The sequence below is a fragment of the Centroberyx gerrardi genome, chromosome 13 (genome assembly GCF_048128805.1).
Source record: "Centroberyx gerrardi isolate f3 chromosome 13, fCenGer3.hap1.cur.20231027, whole genome shotgun sequence".
NCBI lineage: Eukaryota > Metazoa > Chordata > Actinopteri > Beryciformes > Berycidae > Centroberyx > Centroberyx gerrardi.
Window position 1 is genome coordinate 29,282,583 of NC_136009.1, and position 20,272 is coordinate 29,302,854.

At 40.3% G+C, this 20,272-nt stretch overlaps 1 protein-coding gene across 1 annotated transcript; it reads left to right on the plus strand.

The window, feature by feature from the left end:
* Positions 1–919: 919 nt before the first annotated feature.
* saga (S-antigen; retina and pineal gland (arrestin) a) lies at positions 920–18,303 on the plus strand. Its single transcript, XM_078287560.1, has 13 exons — positions 920–1,001; positions 5,782–5,842; positions 6,401–6,445; positions 7,925–8,124; positions 8,974–9,033; positions 9,127–9,194; positions 10,013–10,148; positions 10,756–10,840; positions 12,190–12,262; positions 12,970–13,107; positions 14,626–14,718; positions 15,952–16,018; positions 17,536–18,303. The coding sequence occupies exons 1-13, from the start codon at positions 954–956 to the stop codon at positions 17,653–17,655; spliced, it is 1,194 nt and encodes a 397-aa protein (XP_078143686.1). The 5' UTR covers positions 920–953; the 3' UTR covers positions 17,656–18,303.
* Positions 18,304–20,272: the final 1,969 nt, after the last annotated feature.

Here is a 20,272-nt window from a genome sequence, read left to right on the forward strand (position 1 = left end):
GTGTATTCTGATTATCTGATTGATTTTGAGAGATATTATAAGTCGTGTGTTTTAACTGGAAACACATCAGACTCATCTGAGTTTAAACAGGACGTCCTCCTATCCTCCACTTATAAGACGCTCAGCAAATTAAATAGATTGAAATCACTCGAGCATCTGAACTGATTATCAACTTTGTCTTTTGTTTTCCTTTTATGATGTTTGATACAACTGAGACATGCATGGTGTAGAAACCTGTAAAATCAGTATAAGGAAGGTGGTGCAGATAACTGGTCAAAATGCTTAGTAGCACAATGTTTCTCTGTGATTTAGCCTGAAAAGGCTTTTTAAAAGAAATGTGAAACAGTGCAAAGCCGAGTTTGACTGATGCGGGTTTCTGACGGCCGATAATATTTTTGTATTGAAGCTGCTGATAGCTGATATTGTGTGCTTCAAATTTAGCAATTATATCCTAAAAAGCCAAAATTTTAGCCTAAAGCAATCCCAAGTATTCAGTGTTTCCACCAGAATGTTCTTCTCATCAGGGTGGAAAAGTCTCTGAAACATTCAGAGCATCATGGGACACTAAAACTCTCCACTGAAACCAGACTGATGAAATTCTTTTAGTGTCAGCAGCTCTTTAAGGCAGAGTGACATCACACCTGTTCAATGGCAGAGAAACTCTGGGAGACATTACTGCCTTTAAATTAAGAATTAATTTACAAAAATGATTCTTGAGCAATTAAATGAATAAATAAAATGCAAAGAAAATATAGTTTCATGTGAGTTTTTGAAGACTATATAGCTAATCCAGGAAGTCGGTGTAAATAAGATTTTGTTTTGAGCGACACTCATTGTTAAATTTGGTTGAAGTCCATCATCAGAGCCGCTATGTGCTGCAGGTTTTTGGAGATACTGAAGCGTCTCTCTCTTCCTCTCCCAGAGATCTCTGAGTCGAAGCCCTCAACACCAACATGAGTTCAAAAAACATCGTTTTCAAGAAGATCTGCAAGGACAGGTCGGTGAGTGAAACAAGTTCAATTACTGCAAGTTCACACTGTCCAACACAGTCTCATAAAGGTTTGTGAAATGAACATGAAGTCTGAAACACAGATTACATGTTGTGGAATTGGACTCAACATTTTCAGTTGAGTTTAGGCAACTAAAACAACTTTGTTTAAGGTTTTGGTCGGTTAGATAAGTTCTGTCAGGAATCACTCACATCAAAGCTTAATCCATTCACTGCGAATAGAGAAGGTGATGCAGTTGGATGCAGTAATACAGAACAACAGCATAGTAATACATACAGTCTCAGAAAAGGTACGAGGACGGACCTAGAAGGGAACAAATGGTTGTCGCTGGGATTGTGCTCTATTAGGGTTAGAATATTGTGCTCTATTTGTACCCTTGTCACCTGTAAAGGAACATTTATGTACCCTAAGTGACAAAAATGTACGTATTTTGATGCTTTGGTACAAAACTGTACCCTTGAAAAGGTGCAGATGTGTCCCTTTGATTGATTGATTGATTGATTGATGGAGTGATTGATGGATTGATGGGTTTATCGGTTTGTTAGGAAATTCATCTCATGACATACAGACGTCAGATAAATAACACCACCAGAAAAGAAAAAAGAACCCACAATATTAAGCCTTAAGAGACAGTGCAGCACATGGTAAATAAGATGCAGGGAACATTGCAAATAATCCCCAGTGGATTAACTTGGAAATTAAGCCAATTAAAACAGAGCAGATGGAGGCAAAGCACACATCAGCGTTCAGAGTGAATGTGAGTGTGAAGCCTTTGAAGACCCCATCAAATGAAAAATAACTTTTTTGTCGATGTTTCTGGACTTAGTGTTCACCTGTTCACCAATAAAGGCCAAAAAAATGACAAAAAATGTTGATTTCTAGAAATTTTAGCACGTTTCTGTTGATGACTCATCCTGCACTCAGGGGGTGGAGACAAATGCCGCTTTTCCACCGCATGGTACCGGCTCGACTCGACTCGACTCTACTCGCCTTTTTCGGTTTTCCATTGGGCAAGTACCAGGTACCAGGTACCATATTACCTGGTACCTGGTACTTTTTTTGGTAGCACCTCCATCGAGGTTCCAAGCGAGCTGAGGCGATACCAAAAGGTGACGTGAAAACACTGCAGACTACTGATTGGTCGACACGGGACATATATGCTAACGTTAGCTACCAGGTTAGCTTACCCTCTTGCGTCGCCTTTGAGCAACCAGAGAGCGGTCTTTTATCTGGCTGCCTTCAGCCTCTTCTGAAATAAAATCTGTCTCCTTGCGTCGCTATGACGACCAGTTGTTGGGGGGGGGGGGGCACATTGAGGGGGTACTATCTGCAGTGGAAAACCAAGTGGTACTACCAAAAGCGAGTAGAGTCGAGTCGAGTCGAGTCGAGTCGAGGCGAGTTGAGCCGGTACCATGCGGGGGAAAAGCGGCGAAACATTCCCCTCCCACTGACCACTGACACTTTCTGCCCTAACTTTCTGTTTCATTCAGAAATAGAGTATATCAATACAGGAAGCAAATCACACTCTCCATCTCCAGCTGATGTAGTAAAGCCTGACTTAGAGCTTCTACTAGGTCATAAAAACCTTATCTCACAATTTTTGTGTACAGAGCTCCTTTTTACATGTTACCACATCGTGCTCATCTCACAAAGTTGAGAGAGCAGGTTGGCGATGGAGCAGGTTGGAAAGAGGTGGTTCATTACATCCTGATCAAGTCAACTTTGCTGGAGTCCCAAGTCAGTCTCAAGTCTTGAGGCACAAGTCTCAAGTCTAAATATAGATTATCAAGTCAAATCCAAGTCAAGTCCATGTCATTAATGTCAAGTCTCAAGTCTAAATGTAGAACAGCAAGTCAAGTCAGAACAAATCAAGAGTCCAGTATCAATTTAATATCTTAAAGAAAACTAAATATCTAGGACTTTTCAATGCAATATGGTTTTAATAGGATAAAAACTTGGTAAGAGCATCATGAGTTTGATTTCTAGAATCAGTTTCAACTTCAATAAATTCAATCATTCCATACAAATTCAGAAAACAGAATTTAAATTCAGTCGTCCGCTGGAACAAATCTCATCACTTTCAATCTAAGTCATTTACACAAACACAAGATCTCAAGTCAAGACTTTAGAAACCTTTTCAAGTCATCAAAGTACAAGTCAGAGTCAAGTCCCAAGTCACCAGAACCCAAGTCAAGTCAAGTCTCAAGTCTTCTCTTCATGCATCAAGTCAAGTCTCAAGCAGTTAAAACTGGGACTAGAGTCTGACTCAAGTCCTACAGGCGGGAGATCGACTGTCCTGGAGCGGACTGAACAACTTAGAGCTCAACGCTGTAAAGACAGTGGAGATGGTTGTGGACTTCAGGAAGAACCCGGCCCCACTCACCCCCGTCACCCTGAGATCACCCCGTCCGCTTCCTGGGCTCCATCGTCACCCAGGACCTCAAGTGGGAGCTGAACATCAGCTCCCTCACCAAGAAGGCACAACAGAGGATGTACTTCCTGCGGCAGCTGAGGAAGTTCAACCTGCCAAAGACGGTGATGGTGCACTTCTACACCTCCATCGTTGAGTCCATCCTCACCTCCTCCATCACCATCTGGCACGCTGCTGCTACTGCCGAGGACAAGGGCAGACTGCAGCGTATCATTCGCTCCGCTGAGAAGGTGATTGGCTGCGATGTGCCTCCTCTCCAGGACCTGTACGCCTCCAGGACCCTGAGGCGAGCAGGAAAGATTGTGGCCGACCCCTCCCACCCTGAACACAGACTTTTTGAAACACTCCAAAACCTCACGCCACAAGAACAGTTTCTTCCCGTCTGCAGCCGGCCTCATCAACAAGGCCCGGGACCCCCACTGACACGGACCCTTATCCCCTCCCCCCACAGGCACTACACGCTACATTAATGTACAGTCTCCACATCTGACTCAATGCGTTACATTAACGCACATCCTTTTGGACATCTTCTTGATCTCTGTACAGTGAACATATTCTCTATACTCCATACTATTAACCTTTGCACATTCTCTGGTCAATATTTTGCACATTCCTGCACAAACTGTACAGCTTTATCATTTCACTTTAAAAAACAGATATATTGCACATATTTTTTATGATATTTTTATTATATTTTTTCTTCATATTCTGTATTATTTATGTTTCTTGACTTGCAGTACTTCCCCCCCCCCCCCCCCCCCCCCATACTAAAAACAGGAGTGAAAGGCCCAGGTCAGGGATTTAACCCTAACTTATCCCTATTATTTTTCTCCATGTTTATGTTTATTGTATGCACCTACATACCAAGGCAAATTCCTTGTATTGTGAAAACTTACTTGGCAATAAACTTGATTCTGGTTCTGATTCTGTTTCTGAAGTCCAAGTCATGTGACTCAAGTCCCCACCTCTGCTTCTTGTTGGTCTTTCTGGAGGAGTTGTGGGTCAAATTCAACCAAACATCTGACCTGAAAATCCTCCAAAACAGACCTGCTCTCACCCACCAGCCCTTTCCTCTAACATCCAATCCAGGTTCCTACATGGGCATTCACCCTGGTTTAATAGCACGAAGGTTAGCTACATCAGATCCTTTGGCTTTCAATGAAATCTTCCATATCATTGCTTTTAATTCTGTAAAGAAATTCACCTGCATGTCTGCCTCATGGCTGACTGAGCCGGAGGAACACAGTAACGACACGTGAGCCACATGAAGCCACATGTATGACAGCATTATGTCAGATTAGAGACGACAGCATCACTTAAGTGTTTCTGTGTGTGTATGTGTGTGTGTGTGTGTGTGTGTGTGTGTGTGTGTGTGGTGTGTGTGTGCGGTTTATTCAAGAATATTTGAATTGGTTTATTACAAAGTGCTATATATCCATTATGACTTATCCTAAAAAAAAAAAAAATTGGTCCAATCCTCAGAAATGTTACAGTTTAATAAACAAATTGCTCCGGTGCTATGCTAACACTTTAGCATACACTATGTTGAGTGATAGCAGGCTCCATGCTAACACTTTAGCATACACTATGTTGAGTGATAGCAGGCTCCATGCTAACACTTTAGCATACACTATATTGAGTGATAGTAGCTCCATGCTAACACTTTAGCATACACTATATTGAGTGATAGTAGCTCCATGCTAACACTTTAGCATACACTATGTTGAGTGATAGTAGGCTCCATGCTAACACTTTAGCATACACTATATTGAGTGATAGTAGCTCCATGCTAACACTTTAGCATACACTATGTTGAGTGATAGTAGGCTCCATGCTAACACTTTAGCATACACTATATTGAGTGATAGTAGCTCCATGCTAACACTTTAGCATACACTATATTGAGTGATAGTAGCTCCATGCTAACACTTTAGCATACACCAGTATTCAAAGTAAGAAGTTGTTCATGGTTTTTATTATATGCCTGTAGAGTGTAAATTTTAAAAATGAATCATTATTATTATTATTATTATTATTATTATTATTATTATTATATTATTATATCCTACAGTAGCTGATGTTGCCAGGCTTATTTTTGGAACAATTTTAGGTGAGCAACCATGTATTTATGCACAGCATGGAGCCTACTATCACTAACATATTCAAAAACCTACAGCACATATAGGTCTGATGATGTATTTCACCCAAATGTATCAGTGTGTGTGTGTGTGTGTGTGTGTGTGTGTGTGTGTGTGTGTAATACAAGCATGTTAGTGTTCAGCTGCTCCTATAGGGTTTATTTATTTAAAGTTGTTAAAAGCCGCTTCCCACCTCCTTCAGGTCGGAGTCTACATGGGGAAACGGGACTTTGTGGACCGTGTTGACTCTGTGGAGGCAGTCGGTGAGTTCATGTTAATTTCATTTCTAATCAAACTCACCAACAAACGTCCACCACTAGGAAAGTAATTCAGCAATCACACATCTCACGGATCAGCCTGGAGTGGTGGAGTTGCTGATATATCAGAGTGATCAATACTGGCCTTTTATTGAAAATCAGACATCGGTCAGTCGTTACAGGAAAGATACAGGGAAACAGAAACCTCACATGACTTTTTATTTTTATTTTCTTTGCATGTTTTATTTCTTCATTTAATTGTTCACCCACAGAGGTTAAGTAGAACTGACGAAGCGTCTCGGACAAGTGGCGAAACGTCTTCAACTCTCAATTCTAAGTCTAGTTGATTTTGTTTTTATTTTTTGGACAGTACAAATGATTTGTATGTTAAAGTAATTTCATTGTTACTGCAAGTTGTTTCTATAAACACATTTTACTGTGTACTGTGTGTACACATCTAACTGCAGAGAATTTGGAGATTCTCTGCAATAGAGTTTCTCTCTGTATTTATCTGCTTTGGTACTTTTGGTGCTAGTTTTGACCTGTGTCTTTTTTCACCACTAGATGGCATCATCCTGGTTGACCCCGAGGCTCTGCAGGGGAGGAAAGGTCAGTATCCAGAGATAATCAACCAGAGATGATGCTCTTTTTCACACACACAGCAATATTATCACAGGGAGGTTGAATTTCTCCAGTTAGCAATTAATTTTTAAATGTTTCAGATGCACGGCACAGCTGCACTCGTGCGCCATGCAATACAAGTGTGTTCATTTTCCCAATGTTTGAGCCATCTTGAAAATTGTCAGTGACTGTTACATGAAGAGATTTGCTTTAATAAGAGGAGAAGAGCTGTAGAAATAAATGAGGAAGGTTGTTGGCAGCAGCAGTGAAGTGTTGGGTGTTTGCATGAAGTGTTGGGTGTGGATGCATCGTTCTCACAATCAGTCTCGAGGCTTTCCGTTTTTCCTTTGGTTCTTCTTTGCTAAATCACCATCTGATGCGTCCTCGATGTTGCGGTTGGCAAGTTAAAGGACACGGCTGGTGTTTTTAAATACATTTCTTATCGTCAACAAATCCTATGAAAATAACAAAATCAACAATGTGTTTGCTCTACTCCCGTTACTTTCCGACTTCCCACGTTCCCTTTTTAGCCGTCAAACCGGAAGTCATTGGCTCCAATTGTAAGCTAAAAACCTTTAAATACAGCTCACAAAGACATAGTTTACATTTTAAAAATCGCTAACTGTTACCATGAAAAGTCAGACTGTTGTAGTTATTACCAAATCAAATTCAAATGGGAACAAATTCTTCATTACGCCGGGGACTATTTTCTGTGCTACGGAACTACTTTCCTGAGACGGAAAACGTGTTTACGGCCGGCTTATTAAATCGTTTGAGGAAAAAGTCGTCCGGCCCGGTGCATCGTGATGATGAAATATGCTGCAGAGCAGCAGCATGGCTCTGTGACGGGTTTTAATAGTTTTTAATACAATGCAGTTCTATGGCTGCTGGGACATGAGGCTGCACTGGGCACCGCTACATGGACCAGACTTGTTAGCAAAACAAATTCATTGCTGATTTTGTTATTTTTTATTTTTTTTTTTTTTTATTTGTTGACGGTAAAAAACGCATTAAAAAACACCGGCCTGATCCTTTTACATCTGGAAAATTCATTCGTTTGATTCGTATCGATCCCCTGAGGGAAATTCGGAATTTACTTTGTCTAGAAAGTTGTCTTAGACAGAAAGAGCTTCTGAAGAACGTGAGAAGCATCTTTACAGTTTCAGATGGACTGTGCGTTTGATGTTTAACCGCTTCTGTACTATAGACTGTTGCACAGTTTGGATGTGATGCGTCGTTCTCGCAATGAATCTTGGGGTTTTCCCGCTCGTTCTCGACGGTCAAGTTGCCATCCGATGCGTCCTCAGTTGGCAAGTAAACCTCAGGATCTTTATCCATCCTCCATCCTTCGGCTTTCTTTTGTTTTGGGATTAAAACGCACAAGAACGCATTTTGAGAAAGACCCATAGACATTGATTTAATTAAGTCGCGTGCTCTCGATGACGATGACTCTCCTCTGCCCCCCAGCCTTCGTCACCCTGTCCTGCACCTTTCGCTACGGCAGAGACGATATGGATGTGATAGGAATCGCCTTCCGGAGGGAGCTCTTCCTGTCCACCCGCCAGGTCTACCCCCCTCTGCAGGACCGGGAGCAGGGGATACACACCAAGATCCAGGCCAGGCTGCTGCGCAAGCTGGGCGACAACGCCTACCCGTTCTTCTTTGAGGTTAGAAGCAACGAGCAGGCGTGCACACCTTATCATAGCCTCATATACTGCATGAGCATCACAGTGCTTAGCCAGTAAGACACTTGTCACAGTGCTTGACAGTGATTTTAAACAGCTGAGAAAGAGCAGAGTGAAACCCTCTTCGCTGTTCTCAGATCAGCACTGCCTCCACTGGTTTACTGCTTAATAAAAGAACAAACGTTCAATATGTTCACTAAATCTTTGATTGTAATCTATAGTAACTATATGATAATTAAATGTTTATCTTCCACCAAGCAATATAATTCATGAACAGTAGCTAAATAAAGAGGTTGCTAATCAACACATAAGTAGCGGTATGAGTGGTGGTTTTCACACTGTGATGCGGTCGCAGGTGTGTGTTTGTTATTGTGATACATCATTAATATTTAAATGAACTCTTATGTGGTCTCAGGTGTGTGCTTATCGGGTATTTTTACCACAACTTTGACAAGAGGACCAGAGCTATCTGTTTTATAAATATACATAAATAAAAAATATATGTATATATGTGTGCAAAAGCACACTTACACACACTCCTCAGACCTGGGTCAAATTGTTTTTGCAAATAATTCTTAGTGTTTGTATTAAACTACTTGGAGTTACCAGATGGGTGGAGCTTATTGCATGAAGACAGTTCAGATAGGCTCAGTTATTTTGTCAACCACTAAACTGGGCTTGAAATACCTTCCTGTGATTGGCTGAACTTTCTAGTCCTTACCTGATTTTGTGTCAAGGTGCAGAAAAAACCCCCACCTGGAATTTGCACTATGAGATCCTTGGTGAACTTCAGCAGTGTGTTTTCAGCCTGCAGTGTTTCTGTCTTTTCAGTTTCCTGACAACCTGCCTTGCTCAGTGGCTCTCCAGCCGGCGCCCACCGACGTCGGCAAGGTAAGATACTGACCGAGGAATCAAACTAGCAGCTTTGATCGAGGAGGTGAACGCATCGCAGGATGTAATAATGAGTCTGCTCTTCTTCTCTAGCAATGTGCGGTGGAGTTTGAGATCAAAGCTTTCAGCGCTGACAGCCAGGATGCAAAAGTTAAAAAACGGTGAGTCGCATCAAGTCTAACCTGGGAGCGCAAAAACATTTTTTTCTGTGTGTAAATATCACGTTTGCTCAAAGTTTATATGGATTACTGCTGAGTTTTGTTTGGAAAAGCTTCACATAAAGCATGTGTGTGTTTATTATTCTCCTACTACTACTACTACTGCTACTACTATTACTATTACTGCAAACTAGAACGCAAAAAATATCCATCTAACAAGTCATTTAATTACATTATTATAGTATGGAGCCTTGAAATCTTATTTTTCTTAAAACAAGTGAAAATTCAGCCTGTGGGTGGATAATTCCACTTGTTTCCAATGCAATCCAATTCAAGATTTTTCTTTGTGATTTTTTCTTTGAGATTTTTTAATGTGATTAGATTTATACTAAAGGAGTGACCTGCTTCATTCTGCCTTGTTGCAATATATTGTCACTTGTTTCTAGAAAATTCCTGTGAAACTGCACTGGAAACAAGTAAAATTATCTCTGAATTTTATTTGTTTTCAGAAAAATAAGACTTTAGGACTGACGAAATGAGACTAATATGAGACAAAATGACTTGTTAAGATGAACATTTTTGCAATGCAGTACTACTACTACTTATAATAATAATAATGTAGAAAAATACTATAAATTTAAATAACACTAATATGAGACAAAGATGGGTAATTGTTGCAGTATAATAATAACAATGTAGAAAAATAATATACATTTAAACAATACAATTTTATAGCACTTAAACAGTACTAAGTATAGGAAAATATTAAAGTTATTATTTAGTTATGTTTTATTTCGTTGTGACCATGGTCTGTCCAACAGGAGCACAGTGGCGCTGATGATCAGGAAGGTGCAGTACGCTCCGGAGGCGCAGGGAGTGGCGCCCTCTGTCGAAACCACCAGGGATTTCGTCATGTCGGACAAACCGCTGCACGTCTCCGCCAGTCTGGATAAGGAGGTGTGCTGCTTCTATTGATTGATTGATTTTATTGGGTGTAAAGTACAGGCAGTACTACATCCCAGAGGATAGGAGCGTAAAAGTGAAAGTAAACACGTTTCCTAGATGGAGAACATAAAAGAGGCAGAGAAGCAGTACACAGAACATACAATATTACAGTAACAATACAGTACAATACAATTTACACACCACACGTAAACTACAAAGCGTGGGTGTGGGTGTGTGTGTGTGTGTGTGTGTGTGTGTATGGTGTGCGGCAGTGGCAGTACCTTTTCCTACCCGTTAAGATACACCACCAGGGCAGTAACACTGTCTCCTAATACTATGGACGGATAACCAGTCAGGAACTTGAAGCACAAATAATCATGAGAAGTGACGTCTTCTAAATCACTTTTAAAACACACTTTTACAAATTTGAATATAAGTTGTTTTTACTTGTTTTATCCCTTTTGCCTTTCCCTGTTTTATCCACTTTTCAGTTCATTCATTGTTTTCTTTGTAAGCACTTTGTAACTCTCTCAACCTTAGAAATAAAGTTTATTATGATTATGATTAAAGGACAAAAACGTGGTTATGAGCCTTCTCTGACCTCACTGCCTTCTTTCAGATGTACTACCACGGCGAGCCCATCAAGGTTCACCTCAACGTCACAAACAGCTCCAACAAAAACATCAAGAACATCATCGTCTCTGGTAAAGATACAGTTCAGCACTGCTTTTATTTTTATTGGTAGTAGTAGTAGAGGTACCAGTAGTAGTAGTAGTAGTAGTAATAGTAGTAGTAGCAATAGCAGTAGTAGTAGCAGCAGCAGTAGTAGTAGTAGTACTAGTAGTAGTAGTAGTAGTAGTAGTAGCAATAGTTGTAGAAGTAGTAGTAGTAGTAATAGTAGCAGCAGTAGTAGTAGTAGTAGTAGGCTAGTAGTAGTAACTGTAGCAGTAGTAGCAGTAGTGGCAGTAGTGGGAGATGTAGTAATAGTTGTAGTAGTAACAGTAGTAGAGGTACCAGTAGTAGTAGTAGTAGTAGTAGTAGTAGTAGTAGTAGTAGTAATAGTAGTAGCAATAGCAGTAGTAGTAGCAGCAGTAGTAGTAGTAGTAGTAGTAGTAGCAGTAGTAGTAGTAGTAGTAGTAGCAGTAGTAGCAGCAGTAGTAGTAGTAGTAGTAGTAGTAGCAATAGTTGTAGAAGTAGTAGTAGTAGTAATAGTAGCAGCAGTAGTACTAGTAGTAACAGTAGTAATAATAGTAATAGCAATAGTAGTAGTAATAACAGTAGTAGTAGTTGCAGTAGTAGGCTAGTAGTAGTAACTGTAGCAGTAGTAGCAGTAGTGGCAGTAGTGGGAGTTGTAGTAATAGTAGTAGTAGTAGTAGTAGTAGTAGTAGTAGTAGTAGTAGTTGTAGTAATAGTTGTAGTAGAGAGACCTACTTTAGTAAATACAGTAGGTGTGTTGGAGTCATGATCTCAAAATGTTGCTGCAGTTCATTTGCATCTGAATGCAACTGCAGTAAAACTTTCCTGGTGCCGACAGTGTTCACCACCCAAAGACCAGAAACTATCAGCTAGAACATTTTCATTCTGCAACGTTAGCTTGTAGGTTTACTAGCAAGCTAAGTGAAGTCTTGTTTTGTTCCATCGTCAAAGAAGCAGAGCAAATGAGCGAGTGTCACCAACATGTTAGCATAAGTTCCCCGCTACATATTTGGAGCATGGGGTGACGTCGACTTCGGCACGTCGGCTCCCTATATAAAACAGATATACTGCATTTTGAATAATAAATAATGAAAACACTCAAAATTTCATTCGCAGTATTTCGTTGTTAAAATTAACATCTCAGAAACACAAAACTCCAAGTTCGAGTCACCGTTGTTCACCGCTATTTTGAAATTTGAAATTTGGTCTTGGCACGCTAGAGGCACCACAGGACGGAGGTTTTGTTATCATGTGAATTGCAGTTTACATTTTGAATCCAGCGAGCTGAATGTACTTGGCCTGATGCCTGATGTCAGGTTTCATCCTCACTGAGTCTCATGTCTTGGTCTCTCCTCAGTGGACCAGGTCGCCAATGTGGTGTTATACTGCAACGACAGCTACGTCAAATGCGTGGCCCTGGAGGAGTCTGGGTAATGTTTTAAACTAATTACACATGATGAGTTTGGAGCGAGCGAAGGTTTAGGAGGGTGCTTGCTGATGTACATCTCTTGTCATCCTGCTAATTTTTCCAAAACTTGGTCCAGTGGTAGAAGGGCAGCTCTAATGGAAACTGAACAGATAGAGAGCTGATTGGTCAGGTGGTGTTGAGATAATCAGATAAAATGATTAAAAGTGCGTAGAATGTGAACAGGCAGATCTCATGTCACGTTCAGGTCCAGTCAGGAAAATGTGAAACAAGTTGGTAATGTGGTATGGAAGAGATTATTAACTCTAAATCTGACATGTTGAACTAGAAGATCTTGACAATTGCATAGTGCTGGAGGAGGTATGCACTCTACTAAGGGGCATCTAGTTGTATTTGTATTCATACTGTATTTATATTTATTTCACCCTGCACATGTTCTATTTTTGGTGTATTCTCATATTGTACATATTAATCACTGGGTTTTTCTTCATCTCAATAAATAACTGTAATCCATACAGTATGGATACTAATCCATACTTTGTTCATACTTTCATTCATAAGCTCTAGTGTTGAAGTTGTCAGTTGCACATGCTTATATAATCCTCATTTGCTATATTCTTATTTGTATTCTATTTCCTGAAAGTCATTAAAGTTTCATGTCATCTTCAGGTAGTTTGCTGTGTTGTGATGTAAAGTCTGTTCACTCCTCAGGGGTTCGGTGGCTGCCGGAGCGACCTTGCAAAAAGTGTACACGCTCACCCCTCTGTTGGCCAACAACAGGGAGAGGCGGGGCATAGTGCTGGACGGCAAACTGAAGCACGAAGACACCAATCTGGCGTCATCAAGCATGTGAGTAGCCAATCAGAGAAGAGACCAGCTTGTAAAAAAGCAATAGAGCTCAACAGTGACCGCCCACTTTTGAACGGCTCCGGTTCCAGGAAGTGAATTTCCCATTCATTTCCCATTCATTCGTTTCAGAAAATCCTTATATAAAGAGTTTTAAGCCTGGAAGCAAGCCAACCAACTACGAGATGAATCGTGACCGTAAAACATTTGATTCGGAGCAAAAAAAATACAAATTTGGAAAACGGGAAAAAAGGCAACAAAAAAAAAACTTTGCCTTTTTTTCTGTTTTCCAATTTTTTTTGCTCTGAATCAAATGTTTTATGGTCACGATTCATCTCGTAGTTGGTTGGCTTGCTTCCAGGCTTAAAACTCTTTATATAAGGATTTTCTGAAACGTCAATGGAGGAATGAATGGGAAATTCACTTCCTGGAACCGGAGCCGTTCAAAAGTGGGCGGTCACTGTTGAGCTCTATAGGTGGATCCATTAAAATGACAATCTGCGAGATCCTTGTTCTTCCCACAGATCACCTGTCAATCAAACAGAGTGGGCGGAGCTTGGGTTTCCTGTTGCTGCAGTTTGAGTTTCTCTTCTCTCTTGTCTGTTCAGCCATGGTGGCTATCACAGTTCTTCTTCTTCTGTTGATTCCAAACAAACCTGGAAACATAAAACGCATCAGGGAAAGGCTTTTGTGAACTGGATATAGGTTGGATCAATGTTGGGTTATAACACTGAAAATATTGCAGAAGCCATCCATCCATCCATCAACTAATTCATGCATTCATTGTACACTAATATACTTTTCAGCCACAGGAATTTACAGTATGTTCTCCAGTGCTAATCATCTCTACTGAACATCCAATTTTATTCAGTAGAACTCCTTCGTGGTGAACCGGACCGAAGCACAGCTGGACTCTCGCTCACCTTCCCTGTAGGGCTGGGCGATGTACCGAAACTTTACGTCGGTCTGTTCAGTAAATGCATTTGTCTCGTAGCCAACTCTGCATAAATGAGTTTAAAACAGAGTCGCACGTCACAGCAGCAGAGCGAGTGTAGAAGCTGCGTCAAGCTAGACAGAGAAGGACAGAATAAGACAGGAAGGAAGGTCCGGTTTACCTTCAAACTAAAAGTATGCTTTTTATATTTATGACGCTAATGGTGAATGTAGTTTCTGCACCGGGGTTAGAAAACATAAATTATCATTTCATTTATCGTCATCGAGGTAAATGTGACAGTATGTAGTGATATGAATCTCAGGACATATCGCCCAGCCCTACTTCCCTCTAGCTGCTAACATACATGAACCTGTTGAATACTGAATGATGAATGTACATATAAGTATACAGTCTACAGTATATGTACTGTTATGTTAGTCTGTTAGAGGTTTGTTGTCCTGTACCACGTGTTAGTATGTACAGTGCTACTATGGCAGTTATCACAGTGTCTCTACACAAGGCAAACTCCTGTACATTTATTGGATTTGATGATTTGATTCTGATTTTTTTTTTTTTTTCTCTGTCAGTATCAAGGAAGGCGTACTGAAGGAGGTTCTGGGAATCATGGTTTCATACAAAGTCACGGTGAAGCTCATCGTTGGAGGGTCAGTCCTCTGTGTGTGTGTGTGTGTGTGTGTGTGTGTGTGAGTGTGTGTGTGAGTGTGTGTAAAAGTGTCTCGGCAAACATTTTGATGATACAGCAGCCTTCACCAACGTTGAAAACCAAAGTTGAGACGCCATCCGCTGTCGTCCACAGCTGCCAGCTGCATTGTTTTGTGAAATTGGGACCTAAATATCTTTCTGATACCAGCCCAAAACAGTTTTCAAAGCTGTTTTAATATGATTTTTTACTTTTACCTCCTCCTGCACGTTGCCAACTGACAAATGCTTGCTGGAGTGTTAGTGTGTGCATGTTTTACATTTCAATCTGAATCCAAAATCAGTTTGTTTTTTTCTCTCTGTTCCTCTCTAATCCTTGTCTCTGTCATGTTCACAGGTTGATGGGGTCGAGGTAGGTGGATTCCTACTTGTTTTCAGTTCTAGTTATTAAATTATTGCTCAGTTTTGAATGAATATATCGAGTGTCACTCCAAAGTTAGATATCCACCATTTGGAAAAAAGTGAGACCTCCTCTTACAAAATGACAGACTGTTTTAGTTCTACAAACCTTTCTTGAAGGCAAAGCTGTTCTGAAGGCAAAAATAATCTGATTGGTTCAGTTAAACCTCAGTGGGCGGAGCCAAAGAACCACCGTTTTTCTGGCTAAGTAATGTTAGACTGAAGCTCAGTGAAAAAGACAAGAGGTAAGAGAGGAGGAAGCTAATATTATGAAGCCTAGCGCTCTGCTGCTAACTGAAACAATACAATCTAGCCATACTAGTTAGCTAGCTGACCCTCCAAGTTCAAACTAGCCATACTAGTCTATAGCTATCTATATAAGATAGTTTATATATATATATATACAGTATATATATAGAGAGAGAGTGAGAGAGAGTTCTTTCTTTCCCAATCAAGTTTGCGCCCAGAAAAACTGTGGTTCTTTGGCTCCGCCCACTGAGGGTTAAATCAACCAATTACATTATTTCTGCCTCCAGATCATCTCTGCCTTTGAGAAATGCTTGTAGAACGAAAACTAAAACTAAAATCTGCCACAAAATGACTTCAGACATTGACATTTGATCATATGTATTCAGCTACCTAAGTCCTTGGTTGAACAAATGGATCCTCTATATTTCAAAAAGATATTGAATTTTAAGTTTGAGGTTGTAACTTTTTTTTCAAATGGATATATAACGTATTGGGACTGGTTCAGTGTGTCACGTTCATTTTGTCTGTATTGGTTTGTGTTGCAGTGAGGTCGGGCTGGAGGTTCCCTTCAGACTGATGCATCCTAAACCTGACACAGGTATGGGAACATCTGTGTGTGTGTGTGTGTGTGGGTGTGTGTGTGTGTGATATCAAAATAACTGATAACCATGTGTATGAAAGTGGTTTTACATGATTTGTTATGCATGTCAAAGTTTTATACTGAAACTGAGTGCTTACAGTCTAATTCAACCCTCCTTGTTTTCTCTCTATCGCCGCCTACAGTGAGAGAGAGGTAAGACAGAATAATTGCCTTCTCTTCCAAACTGCACATCTGCATTTTAATTTTATTTTAAGTGTTTTCATCTTGAGTGAGATGAGATAAGATGAGATATGAGTTGAGATAAGAAGAGATGAGTTGAGGTAAGATGAGTTGACAAGACGAGATTAGATAAAATGATGATTTGAGATGATGAGATTAACTAAGATGATGATTTGAGATAACATTATTAGAGATAAGATGATGATTAGAGATAAGATAATGATTTGAGATAAGATGAGATAAGATGATTTGAGATAAGATGATTTGAGATAAGATGATTTGAGATAAGATGAGATAAGATGATTTGAGATAAGGTAATTTGAGATAAGATAATGATTTGAGATAAGATAATTTTAGATAAAATGATGATTTGAGATACGATGAGATGAGTTGAGATAAGACGATGATTAGAGATTAGTTAAGATCAAATGAGATGAGATAAGATTGAAATTAGACAGCAGCAGTTGCAGCAGCATAACAGTAGTAGGATTCAGCCGGTGGAAAATAGAAAATGAAAATAAGAACACAACATAAACAATCGAGGATATGCAAGTTTCAGCAAAACCCAATCAATGTTTGAGATGTCGTGTGTGACGGACGAACGAACAAACAAACAAACAAACAAACAAACAAACAAACAAACAAAGACTGACCCGTAGACTTCACTGTGGAGGAAAATGAGAAACAAACCAGACACTTTGCCTGAGGAACCTCTGTTGTGTTTATCGGGACGAGATCGTATTCCAGGATCCTCTTATCGCCTTTCCTTTCTCTGTGTTCACATCCACCAGTCAGCTTTCTTTCTTTCTTTCCTCTCTCTTTCTTTTCCTTCTTTCTCTCTGAGTTCTTTCTGTTTTGCATTTTTCGTGTTTCTTTTTGTATCTCTGTAATTATGTTTTGTCTTTCCACTCCATTGCCTCCATTTTTTAAGCCGTTTTCTGGGTCACTGGTGCTCTGACATTATTTTCAGTCACACTGATGCTGGGCGTATTTATTACCTTTACCAAAAATGTTGGTCTTTTTTGACAAAAATATACTGGTTAAGGAATGATTTCAACGAATATTATTATGCCGAAACACCAATGAAAAACATTGCACGAACGGTGCAATGAACCAAATTCCCTCGATGTGGTAATCCCCACCCACCTGGTACCCCAAGCGGATTAAAACAAACGCTAACAATTCTTTGCTGGTACTATATGACCCAGGTTTTATTGCCTGTCTTTTGTTGCCTGGGTGCGATCTTCTTCATCGCCTCCACCTTTTTTTTATTTCAACATCATGTATTCATCTGTCTGTCTGTAGCGAGCTGGAGGAGGAGATGGTGTTCGAGGAGTTTAAGCGCTCCTACCTGAAGGGGATGAAGGGCGACGAAGAAGAGGACGGCAACGTGTCGGGGGGCGACGACATGGCGCCCAAAGAGAAGTAGAGGCGAGGAAAACGCCGGCTGAAGTTGTAGTAGAGAGTTTTTGGAGTGTGAAAACTGAGAGGGGTCCATTTAACTTGATTATCCATATAACTTAATTCGTAAGAATAATTTTTAGTGCATGATGGATAATTATAATGTTTAGTAACACAATTAACTGTCGACTCTTCACTGCATGTTCAGACTTTAAGCAACTTGAGAAACTGTTCACTGGCCGTCTTTTAATTTTCTGCGACCAGGGAAATTCAATTCTGTGGGCGGTGCGAGAGATTGTATCTATGTAGGTCTGTAGCTAAAAAAATAACTATATATTTACACAAATCATGTGTGTATGAAACAGAAAAAAATGAATAAAACTTCTTCAGATCTTCCCATCTTCCCATCATGAAACTAAGTCACGTCAGTAGGGAAAGAAGGAAATCTGATTGGCTGTTGACGGTGAAAAGTCAATCCGTGGAGACGAGCTTGTTGGTCATCGACACATCAGCTGAGTTTCCCTGGTCGCTCTGGAGGAAATGAACGGTCTGAAACTGACTTGTTGATTGAGTTTCTCTCAGTGTGAATGCACAGTGAGAGCGGTGCTGGTGTGTTAAGACCATTGTTACTCGTGTTTTATTGTAGAAATCATTTTCTAGGACACTAGACAGTGATGTTTGGTGTTTGATGTATTAGTAAATGTGATTCTCTGTGCGACTGTACAGTTACATTTGACTCCGTATGAGAATAAAAGCAGAACCGCCCCTTCTTGGTGTGATATGTGCTATGCAGGGGAAAAAAATGAAGTGCAGGAACCAATCGAACACCAAGCCTCAGGAGAAGTTTAATTTTAATTTCAGAGAAAATCCACAATGTACAGATCACAGTGAGGCATCAGCAGAGATGTGATACACAACGAGCTACAGATCACTGACATCACTGACTGATCGTTTCTTTGGACTACACACGCTGCTCAATCCCCGGTTTTTTCCGATCGCGACCCATATCCAATCACCAGGGGAACCCGAATGTCTGCTGGTGCCAGCGGGTCACAGCTTCCCCTTCATACAGGTTATTTTAACACATTTCTGCCTGTCTGAGAGCGACAGAGAGGGGATGCCATGCAGCACAGCGTCACGAGTCTCACTATACAGCGGGTGGTTTCAGCCTAGCGATCTGTTTCAGTCAAAGATGCGTTCCAGCTGTGCCGATAATTCCCATAAATCACAGCTAGTCGTGTTTTATTGGTTGTTACGCCAATTTAGGTGGAAACCCGTGGAGCTAATTAGCCATTTTTGTTGTTTTTATCTGTTTTTTATTCAAATATGTTTACATACTATGAAGAGAACCTTTCAGTAACCACGATGTAAAAGCCACACTGCCCTTAAGTACATTTTTTACTCAGATTATGGGTGGTACTTACTGCCGGCGGTACTCAGCTGTACTTTGTACCTCGACGCGCGACCGTATTACCCATAATTCTAGTAAATAATGTTTTTAATCGCTATATTCAAGCCCGGGACGCTGCATCTACATGGCATGCCACCAGAAAGCCTCGTCACCTCGCATCCTTCCTTGCGTCCTCTCCTTGTCTCCTCCCAAGCAGTAAACCTCTGAGCATCACAACCAATCAAACCTCATCAGTCTCATGGGGAGAGTAGATAGCTGAGTCTCACAACGCCGATTCACACATTTACATTTTCTGTCAGCGATCAATAATAAACCTCTTGTTACAATCTCACTAAAATCAGCAACTAAAACAGCATCGTAATTTTTGAAGGCAGATCTGTTATTGGCAGGTACAGAAGATAAACTACCTAAGACATTGGTTAGAATTACATAAGAGACATTTTGGGTAGAAATTACATTTTTATTTATATAGCTCATGATGGAATCTGTCACTGTCTTCTCAAAGTTGAATTAAGCAACAAAACATAAACATTTGATTTCCATGGCTGCATTTTTAAAAGAAAATCTGATATTTAACTCCTAACGCCCAAATCTGATCTCCTCATGTCCGTCTACACCAGGAACAACTTGGAATACATTTTTCCCTGTTCGACACTAAGAGTTAAAAATCAGATTTTTTCTGCGAAGGATGTAGGTGCTGAATCTGAATCTGCTGTAAAGTTTGTCAAAAACTATTTTCAGACAGATATTTTCTGGGTGGGACTGAAATGAAATCGATGCGGCTGCTTTGGTTACAGTTTGATGTAATTTTCATTCATCGAGATTTGAAGAGGTAAAGGGATAAATACGCTAACTAAGCTATCTGAGGGTTAACTCAAGACGAGGAAGGATAAATCTACTCTGATGATCCAAAGTGCTTCAATAATATTACATTTACCATTAGAGCAGGTCTCAACTTCTAGATTGTATTGATAAATTCTTTGGCCAGCTTGGTCTATGTAGCCAGTTACCAAAATAGTGCTTGATCAAATGCAGGTGTCAAGCTGGCACACGTAAGCCTACATGCATTTTTTCTTATTTCAGTTTGTATGTGTTGAATCGTAAGAGTGAATTTATTTCCACATATTTAAAATTTCCAGTTATAAATACACAACATGTTTTTGATTGTGTGTGTTTGGCTGCTTAGCCTGCACCTGTCCAGCTGACTGCCTGCCTGCCTGCCTGCCTGCCTGCC

What these genes read in the sequence shown, in the direction of transcription:
- saga (XM_078287560.1), top strand. Translation starts at nt 954, where the DNA reads ATGAGTTCAAAAAACATCGTTTTCAAGAAGATCTGCAAGGACAGGTCG. An exon ending in CCGCCAGTCTGGATAAGGAG is followed by an intron (nt 10,149 to 10,755) that starts GTGTGCTGCTTC and finishes GCCTTCTTTCAG; the next exon opens with ATGTACTACCACGGCGAGCC. An exon ending in CAAGAACATCATCGTCTCTG is followed by an intron (nt 10,841 to 12,189) that starts GTAAAGATACAG and finishes GTCTCTCCTCAG; the next exon opens with TGGACCAGGTCGCCAATGTG.